The sequence below is a fragment of the Psittacula echo genome (assembly GCF_963264785.1).
Source record: "Psittacula echo genome assembly, chromosome: 7".
NCBI lineage: Eukaryota > Metazoa > Chordata > Aves > Psittaciformes > Psittacidae > Psittacula > Psittacula echo.
The window spans coordinates 20,459,711-20,469,749 of record NC_137740.1 but is presented as its reverse complement, the minus strand read 5'-3'; the positions used below and the strand labels follow the sequence as shown (position 1 = coordinate 20,469,749).

The 10,039-nt window shown below is 61.9% G+C and overlaps 1 protein-coding gene across 1 annotated transcript; it reads left to right on the top strand.

Moving 5' to 3' along the window:
- Positions 1-6,270: 6,270 nt before the first annotated feature.
- On the top strand, positions 6,271-9,722 carry PHGDH (phosphoglycerate dehydrogenase; the record flags this gene model as incomplete). The annotated part of the gene is made up of 12 exons (XM_080623673.1): positions 6,271-6,408; positions 6,656-6,807; positions 6,991-7,056; positions 7,137-7,191; positions 7,280-7,378; positions 7,465-7,597; positions 7,672-7,820; positions 8,017-8,169; positions 8,297-8,429; positions 8,745-8,872; positions 9,064-9,292; positions 9,568-9,722. The coding sequence occupies 12 exons, from the start codon at positions 6,271-6,273 to the stop codon at positions 9,720-9,722; spliced, it is 1,590 nt and encodes a 529-aa protein (XP_080479799.1).
- Positions 9,723-10,039: the final 317 nt, after the last annotated feature.

Genomic DNA, 10,039 nt, shown 5'->3' with positions numbered 1-10,039 from the left:
AGTCCTTAAAAAAAAAAAAAAAAGAAAATAAAAAAAATTGGAGTATGTTTTTTCTAATCTCAGTATGACAGCTTTTTGGTGGGGTCTCATGAGCCACAGGGCCTCCAGCACTATGGTGAGTACAGTGCCCTGCCCATATGCATGAGGCTGAGCCCCACTGGATAGTTTGAGCCAGCACATTCATGCATATATCCCATAATAGGGGTCCTAGGCCCATGTCCCCACAGCCAGGCATGCCACACTAGCACTCTGCAGGCAAGGGACACAGCACTCTCGGCCTGGGAGAGGGCAAGAGGAGGCAGCTACAAGGTGTCACGGCCACTGCAGCAACAACCCATCACAAGGGGAAACTGAGGCGTAATTTAAACACACCAGCGCTGGACAGGCATGGCCCTGCAGGCACCATAACCAGCATGATGCCCAGAAGCACAGTGCCCAGGAGCATGGTAACTGACAAGGGAATACCCACAGGCACAGTATTCAGAGGTGCAGTACACAGAAGCATAATACCCAAAGGCACCCAGAGATATAATAACCAGAAGCTTGATGCTTGAGAAGACCTAATACCCAGACACACCATATCCAAGAAGGCATGATGTCTAGAGCCATGATACCCAGACTTAAGATGCACAAAGATGCACATTACTCAAGGAAGCACAGTACCCAGTGACACAACATCGCAAGGCATGATATCCCAGGAGGCAAAATACCCAAAGCAGCACAATATTGAGTGACATTACATCCAAGGAGGCATGACACCCAGAAGCATAATACCTGGAGACACAACAATCAAGGAGGCATGACAGCCAAATGCCTGACACCCGAGGAGATGCAATACCCAGAAGCACAATACCCATAAGACACAGTACAATACCAAGGAGGTGAATACCTGAGGGTGCAACACCTGAGGGAGTGCATTACTGAAGGAGGTACAACACCTGAGGAGATACAACACCTGAAAAGGTGATACTCAGACAAAAGAGAGACCAACTCCTGCTGCTCCACTGCCATGGGGGCTCCTTGGGGCCACTCTGAAGCAGGCCCAGCTCTCTGCCATGGCTGGCTGCAGGCTCTGGGGTGAACTAGCAGGGCACCCACTTTCCTGCAGCCCAGCCACCCAGTCAGCATCCCCAACAGCAGCACTGGATGCCCCATGCTGGCTGTGCTGGATGGGGGCTCCCCCCTCCCCGTCTGTGTGACCAATACTGGGAATTTGTTTGCTGCGAATGGGAGGCCGCTGTGGTGCTGCAGGAGGACAAGAGCCCTTTCATGCCAGCCATGCTGCCCTGGAGTGCAGAGCAGAGCCAACAGAACAGCACGGAGCTGGAGGGGGACAGAGCCCCTGGGCCCCCCCGCCAGGCAGCACTTCCCACCCCCATGTGCCTTGAAGCCCTGGCACGCAGCTCTGACTCAGAGCAACCACTGACTCACAGCATCCTCATGCCATTGCACCAGGGCCACCACCAGCACCCCAGGGTGCCACTGAGGAGAGAGAAGAATGCAATGGTGCTGTGTGGGGTTGATTGCTGCCCCACGGCAGAGCATCCACAAAGCTCCTGGTGCCGCTCCGCACACCAACAGCAACTCACCTCCTGCTCTGCTGGTTCATCTCCTACAGACAGACAGATGGACAGAGGGATGGATGGAGGGATGGACGTCAGCCCTCAACTCCGTGCTCAGCCACAGCCACTCCAGGCACCCGCGGTTGTCTCCGAGCTGGCAGAGGGACCATGGTGAGGGCTAGGCAAGCCCAAGGCGAGTGTGGCTGCTCTGCCAGGGCTGGGCTGCCGAGCGTGGCACATCTCAGCTCCCTGCTGACTCGGTGGCAAAAATGTTTCAGCAGGGGCTGGATCCCCCAGAGGGGAGGTGGAGCAGGGGACAGCTGACTGAGACTGTGACGGATGCCTCTGTGCCTGGCGTGTGTGCACAGCACATGGCACACAGCACACAGCATACAGCACGGCCGCCCAGTGACTGCCTGCACACGGGGCACGTCAACAAGGTCCCCATTGAGCACGGCAGGACGGGGGGAGGCCGGCATTACCCACACTCCTGGCGCGGACGGCTCCCGGCACTGCACCGCACGCGTGGCAGCCAGCAGGGCTCTGGGACCCAGCAGCCCTGGCCAGGTGCCGGGACAAACGGTCTGGCTGTCAGCTCAGGGTGGAATTTGGGATGGGCAGAGCCAGAGGAAGAGCAAGGAGGATGCAAGAAGGGCTGGGAGATGGGGCAAACCAAGCTCCCTGTGCCACCACCTCGAATCACAGCCCTTTCCTCAGGGCCTCTCTTGGCCCAGCACCTTTCAGGAAACCCGACCTGTCTGACACCCTGAGGAGTGCCCAGTGGTGGTGTTGGTGCCGGCCTGGCCCTACAGGACCCTACAGCTCCTGCTGGGCACAGCGCACACTGCTCTGGTGCCCCAGGTCCTCACAGCACAGGGCAGCGAACACCTATATACCCACGGTGCTGAATGAGGGATCCCAGCTCCTTTCCCTGCCCAGTGCGAGACCCAGCCAGCTGACAGCCTGACTGGGAGCAGGATGTCCCACAACCCCAATGCGCAGGACTCCAGCAGCAGGTGGAGGACACCCACGGCCCAAGGGGGTTGAGGCTTGGGATGGGCAGTGTCTGGCTCCACACAGCCCCGAGGGAGCTCATCCACATCTCAGCCGCATCCCGGCCACACCGATGCCGGTTGGTAACTAGGCCTCGACCTGCTGAGGAATCGCAGCAGCCAAGCATGGACACACGCAGCCCCCATGGGTGTCCCGATACACGGACATCCCGACCGACCCGCATCACTCACGGACACAAGCATCCACGGATGACACGCACGCACGAACTCGCTCCTGACCTCCGCAGCGGAGCTCGCATCCTGCCCCGCCGGGCACCGACGCACAGGGCCGGGCAGCACCGGGCCGAGCACCGGGCGGCACCGGGCCGAGCCGGTGGGTCTCCGCAGGCTCTGTTGAGCCTCCTCACTGTGCGCCGGGGAGGCGGCTCTGCGGCACCGGCCGGCTCCGCCCGCCGCTTCGTCCCCTCCTCCTCTCTGCCTCCATCCCTCATCCATCCCTGCCTCCCTTCCTCCACCCTTCCCTTGCTTCATCCCTCCCTCCAACCCTTCATTCTCTCTTCGTTCTCTATCCCCTTCCCGCTCCCTCCTTCCGCCCTTTCCCTTCTCCAGCTCCCTGGCCGGCTGATACAACCAATCCCCTGCCCCAGCCCTCCACTCCCCCCAGTCCCTCTGGGTAAGCCCAAATCCTTCCACACCCTTCAGTCGCCCAGGAGCCATCCCTGATCCCTCCCTGTTTCCACCCTCCCCCCAATTCTTCTTTCAACCTCTCAGTCACCCACAAGACTCCTAATTAACCAAGTTTGCCCATGGCATCCCCAACCATCCATCCTGATGACACAGTTATCCCCTGTAACAGTTACCAAGCCCTTCTTGTCATTCCTTACCACCCTGGTCTTCTTTGATTGCCTCCATGCTAGCCTGACACCCCTAATCCCCTTTTTCACCCCCAGAGCCCCATTAGCTCCCCCGGGTACTCTTCCAGCCCCACAACACCCTCACTTTCTCTCTAACGTTCCATCACTTCCTAATCCTCCACTGGGACATCCCCACAACTATCTCCCTTGACACCACCATAACCCTAACTGCCCCTTGAACACACACCATCCCAACCTTACACCACCAATTTCTTCCATCTTTGCCTCTCCTTTGACACTCCACATCCCAGTCCCATTAACTCCAGTCCCATTTGACCCCTCCTAATTTCTTTCCCTGCTTGATACCCCTCCAGTCCCAGTGCTTCCCCTGCCTTGTCCCTCAGCCCCATCCACTCTCCCCCCACTGCTCCCCCATTGCCTGGCTGCACTCTCCTCCATCCTGCACCCACAGCCCCTTGGCCAGCTGGTCCCCAAGGCTCCCACACATACCAGTAAACAGACCACATTCCGTAACCCTGGTGGTAATGGGGCCAGCAGAGGGGTGCCATGTGCCTGTAACCCCCCCTCTCTCCATCGTGGTCATGGCTTATCAGCCACCGCAGCCCACGTCCCCTGGGCACACATTCCACTTGTCCTGCCAGCTTCGGGGTCCCCTGCAACCCAAATGAATGCCTCCATCCAAGTCTGACACCCCCAATCCCTTTCTTCACCCCCAGAGCCCCATAAGGATCCTCGGGTACCCTTCAGCCCCACAGCACTGTCACTTTCTCTCTAATATTCCATCACTTCCCAGTCTTTCACTGGGACGTCGATCCCCCTAAACACCACCATCACCCTAATCCTCCCTTGGACACACACCATAACAATCTAACTCCCCCAGTTTTCCCCATCTTTGTCTCTCCTTTGCCACTCCCCATCCCAACTCCATTAGCCCGTTTCCTTGGGGCACCAGACCCAAATCTCTCCGGCTGCGTCCAACGGAGGGCCAGCAGTGCGGGCACATGACTGCCGGCACCACTACCCCGCCAGCGCACGCAGGGTCCCCGCAGGACCCCAAATGAGGGCCGGGGTGCCGTGGGGCTCTGCCGCCGCTCCCCAGGAGAGGGCACCAGCCGGCCGGGAAAAGCCGGCAAGTACGGCACAGCGGCGGCGCTGGCTCGGGCACGCGTGGGAAAGGAGACACGGACACGGGCGGACGGAGGCGTTGGGCAAATCCAGGCTGTGCCGGCACGGGGAGCAGGGCGCGGGGATGCAGGGTCTGCGGGGGCCCTGAGCAAGGTCTTAATGGTTAACAGAGGCCAGGACCAGCGGCAGAGCTACACTGCGAGACCATGTCCCAGCCACAGCACATCCAGCAGTGTGGGTGCCCCCAGCCCACGCCACTCGTGAAGCTGTGGAGGAGGATCCCGCCGAGGGACTGTCTTGGGACCCCGCTGCAGATTTCACCAGCCGCTGCCCTTGGCTGCGTCTCTCACCCTGTGTCAGCTGCCCCTGGACTTTCCCCACTCTGGCGTCACGGTTGTTCCCTGGCTGTGGCTGCAGTGTGCGTAACCCTGGGGTAGAGACAATGCCAGTGTATACATTGCACCGTGCATTGCGAGGGTGTATGTAACACTGGGCTGTCCCACCTTGGCCACACGGTCTGTGGCAAGGACAGCCATCCCAGCCACCTCTTGGCTGGGTTAACAGCCTCCGGGGCCACCCCAGGTCTCACACAGGGCAGTTTGGTCCAGTCCTGCTGCTTGGGGCAAGCACAGATTGGGGAAGAGCTTAGCCCCATCTGGATCATGCTTGGGAACGCTGGGTTCCTGCTGCCCATCCCCAGAACATGGAAAGCAGTGGGCAAGAACAGGCCAGATCCTAGCCCTGCCATGAGCAGGACCTGGGGTCTGTCTGGTCCAGCTGTGTGGTGAGGGTTTGGCCCCATGAGCAAGGGGATGCTCTCCATCCCTTGCCATGCACCATGCTGGGCTGTGCCCATTGCCATGGGGTCCCCATGCTGTCCCACCTAGAAGGCCAGTACTTTCCCCCGCAAGGTCACTGGACGCAGCCACATGGGTCTTGCCCCATGGAGGGCGTTTGCTGGGTGGCTCCCATGCACCCCACGTCATTGGGAGCCAGTGGCCAGGGCTGACCCCGTGCCCCTTGCCCATTATTGGGGTCATTGCTCAACAGTGGGCACGATGTTGGGAGCGGGCAGGAGCCATGGCACTGCCTCAGCCATGTGATGTGGGGTCCAGGGAACCCCTATTCCTGGGCGAGCTGGGGGGCCATGGCCAAGCTCACCATCGGGTTGGATCAGGCTTCTCCCCTGCCAGTGACACCCCTAGCTTTGGGGGGGTCATCCGCAGTGACTGCCACCACCGTTCCCCTCCTGCTTTGCAGTGCTGTGATGTGCATGGCAGGGAAAATGAGACAGGGCCGCGGTGGGGACAGGCTGCCCCCTGCCCCCCCCCCCCCCCCCTCGACTTCGTGTCTCCCCGGCCTGGAAGCAGCGGGGTCCTGCCGGGACATCCCCCTCCCCTCGCTCTGGGGGGCCCGGCACAGCCCTGCCCCGCTCCCCCCCCGCTCCTCCTCCCTCTCTCCTCCCTCCGGGGAGTGGGGGGGCCCCGGGCGGACTGGGGCGGGGAGGGGAAAGGAAGGAGGTGGGATCATGGAGACAGGACCCAATGAGCCCGAAAAACGTGCCCCGCTTGCAGCCCTTTTAGCGCGGCGGACGGACAACAGCAGCCTCCCGGCAGCGTGCGGAGAGAGTCGGCGCCCCCTGCCCGCCCCATCCCGGCCGGTCCCCAACTACCCCGGCCGGTCCCGGTCCCCATCATGGCGCTGGGAAAGTTGCAGAAGGTGCTGATCAGCGACAGCCTGGACCCCTGCTGCCGGGAGATCCTGCAGGCGGGCGGCCTCCGGGTACAGGAGAAGCCCGGTCTGAGCAAGGAGGAGCTGCTGCGGGAGATCCGGGTGAGCTCGACCGGGCTGCACCCACGGGGGGATGAGTGTTGTGGGGGGCGCAGGGGGCCCGGCTGCCCAGGGTGGCAGCAGACCCCCCTCGGTCGGCGGGGCTGGTCCCCGCCTCCCGTCTGATGCAAGAGCCAGGCCGGTTTCGCACGGCGGATCGCAGCCCCCTGCAGAGGCTGTCCGCAGCCTGAGACCACCCCGGTACCACCAGCCGCGGTGCTGGTCCCACCCGCAGTGTCTGTCCCCCCAGGACTGCGATGGGCTCATCGTCCGCTCAGCCACCAAAGTCACGGCCGACGTGCTGGAAGCGGCAGAGAGGCTACAGGTGGTGGGCAGAGCAGGTACCGGCGTGGACAATGTCGATGTGGAGGCGGCCACCAGGAAGGGGGTCCTGGTCATGAAGTAAGAGCAGGAGCACGGGAGCATCCCTGACTGTGCTCCTGGGGAAACAGGGGAGGCTTCATCAGGGTGCCCTCCCCACCCACAGCACCCCCTGGCACCACCTTGGGGATTTCCATCCTCATGGGGTGCAGAGAGCCCTCAGCCCGGGGGTGACACACCAGTGACACTGCTCTCCATCCCCAGCACACCCACTGGGAATAGCCTCAGTGCCGCTGAGCTCACCTGCGGGATGATCTTGTCCTTGGCCAGGTGAGTTCAGGGCAGGATGGGGGGACAGATGCAGGCCCCATGGCCCCTTGCCCCTGCACTGACTGCAGCCTTCCTTTTAGGCAGATCCCGCAGGCAGCTGCCTCCATGAAGGAGGGCAAGTGGGACCGTAAGAAGGTAGGAGGCAAGCACAGCAGCCCAGGCAGGACTGGGTGACGGGTGCCTGTGTGGGGTGTGCTCTCTCACTCTCTATTTTGCACCTCAGTACATGGGCATGGAGCTGAACGGGAAGACGCTGGGTGTGCTGGGGCTGGGGCGCATCGGCAGGGAGGTGGCCACCCGCATGCAGGCCTTTGGCATGAAGGTAAGGAGCTGAGGCAGGGAGGAGCAATGGTGAGCATGGCCTCCCACTGTGCTAGGCTGCGGGAGCAAGCACCCACTCTGCCTTAGACCATAGGCTATGACCCCATCATCACCCCTGAAACCTCGGCCACCTTCGGCGTGGAACAACTGCCACTGGAGCAGATCTGGCCCCGCTGCGACTTCATCACGGTGCACACGCCGCTGCTGCCCTCCACCACAGGTACTGGGCAGCTGCCAGCACAGGGGGGTTGGGGAGAGCCGGCAGCCCCACTGCTCACAGCACTGCCTCTGCAGGGCTCCTGAACGACAGCACCTTCGCCAAGTGCCGCCGCGGTGTGCAGGTGGTGAACTGCGCCCGCGGTGGAATTGTGGACGAGGGGGCGCTGCTGCGGGCGCTGCGGTCGGGGCAGTGCGGTGGAGCCGCCCTCGATGTCTTCACGCAGGTGAGCAGCGCTACGAGGACCCCCCGAGTTTGGCTTTGTCTCAGCATCGCCTTAACTCTGCCCAAGCCAGGCCGGGGCAGCTCAGCAAACCCTGCAGGCACAGCTTCCCTCTTGTCAAGAGAGGAGAGCCGAGTGCCCCCTGCCAGATCCCAGGTGGGTGCTGGGAGCTCACGGTGTGATGGGACTGTGTTGGCAGGAGCCTCCGAAGGATCGTGACCTGGTGAACCATCCCAATGTCATCTGCTGCCCGCACCTGGGGGCCAGCACGCGGGAGGCACAGAGCCGCTGCGGCAAGGAGATCGCCATGCAGATTGTGGACATGGCCACAGGGAAGGGGCTGGCTGGCATAGTGAGTCCCCTGCCAGGCACCTGACCTTCGTGCCTCAGTTTCCCCATCTGTAAAACATGGATGCACTGGGAGCAACCACATGTACTCACTGGTGGGTTCTCATGGCTCTCCCTGCTCTTCCTCGCAGGTCAATGGCCAGGCTCTCAGCAAGGCTTTTGCACCCCAGACCAAGCCCTGGATTGCCCTGGCCAGGGCTCTGGGCACAGTGCTGCTCACAGTGGGCAAGCAAGCACAGGGCAGCGTGCAGGTCTGCACCCTAGGTGAGGCTGTGACCCATGTCTGAGTGCAGGGACACTGATGGGTGGGCAGTGCAGCGGGGTGTACTGGGCTGGGTGAACGGGAAGAAGGATGGAAGAGCAGCCAGGAGAAATGGTGGTTGATGATGAGATGGGAGTGTGGTGGGAAGATGGGAACATAGTGGTATGGACGGGTGCATGGATGAACGGGTGCATGGATTGGTGCATGGATGAGAGGAGGGATGGGTGGAAGGACCAGCCCCAGGCTCGCTGCTTCGGCATGGGGCTGACCTCTCTGTTGCTCGCCCATTCACACCCTGCTTCCTCGCTGCGCCCCAGGAACACCTCTGCGGGAGGCCGGGAGCTACCTGATGCCTGCCGTGACTGCAGGCATGCTGGCTGGAGGTGTGCAGAAGGAGGTGACCCTGGTGAATGCCCTGCTGCTGGCCCAGGAGGCTGGGCTAAAGGTGCGTAGACACCCCGGGCTCCGCACATCAGCCTGGCGCACCCAGACCCTTTCCTTCCAAATGGCATGAACCTGAGGTCGCCCCTTGGGGCTGCTAAGGAAGCTCTCAGGCTGGGGTGCATCCCTTGGGATGCCTCCTGTGCCCTACCATGCCCAGGAGCTGGGCACTGAGCAGCCACATGTCTTCAGCAGGTCACAACCACACACAGCGATGTGGCCCCCGAGCCTGAGAGCAGTGCTGGATTACTGCAGGTGTCCCTGCAGGGCACCCCACACCAGGTAGCAGGGACAGTGCAGGGCAGCACCCCGGTGCTGCGGGAGCTCAATGGGGCCACCTTCAAGCAGCCAGCCCCACTGGCTGGCCCCATCCTCATCTACAGAGCCAAAGCCTCTGAGCTCAGTGCTTTGTCCACGCTTGCTGGTGAGCCCCCACATTGTCTCTGAGCTGGGAGGGGCAACCTGGAGGGGAACCCACATCTGTCTTGAAGCTGAGCCCCTGCAGCAGCAGGGGGGGGCAGATGTTGCATGGAGAGACTGGATGGGGGCAGGGGGTTGGGGGCTGTGGGGCAAAGGACTTAGGGGTGGGGAGGGGAAGAAATGGCATTGTGGGTGTTGGGGTGAGCAGAGCTCGGCTAACCACTGGGTGGTGGGGCAGCGGGGCAGCATGCAGTCCCTAACCCCTCTCCTCCTCTGCAGGGCTGCTGGGGAAGGTGGGGGTCCAGCTCCAGTCCTACCACAGCTCCAGCACGGTGGCGGGGGAGCAGTGGAATGTCATGGGCCTCTCAGCTCCGCTGTCTGAACTTGGTGAGCTGAAGTCACGTGTCACGGAGGTGTTCCAGCTCCACCTGTAGGCCCTGACCCCCGGAAAGGACTCTCCTCCCGGCCACAATACCTGGACCACCCCCTGCAGCTGGGGGAGCATCACACCCAGCCACTCCTGGCCCCCATGTTGGGCTTGGGGTGGCCCCATGCTCAATAAAGGGTCCAGAAGGAAAGAGTATGTGATGCCTTGTCTGTGCAGTCCCTTGACCACGGCCCCAGACTTCACTCCCTCCAGACCCCAGTGCCCCACTCTGCTGTTTACTCAAGGGTGCAAAGGTCTCTGTGGCTGCTGCAGCCCCACTGAGGTCCTGTCTGGCCACAGTCCTGTGCTGGGACATGGCTGAGA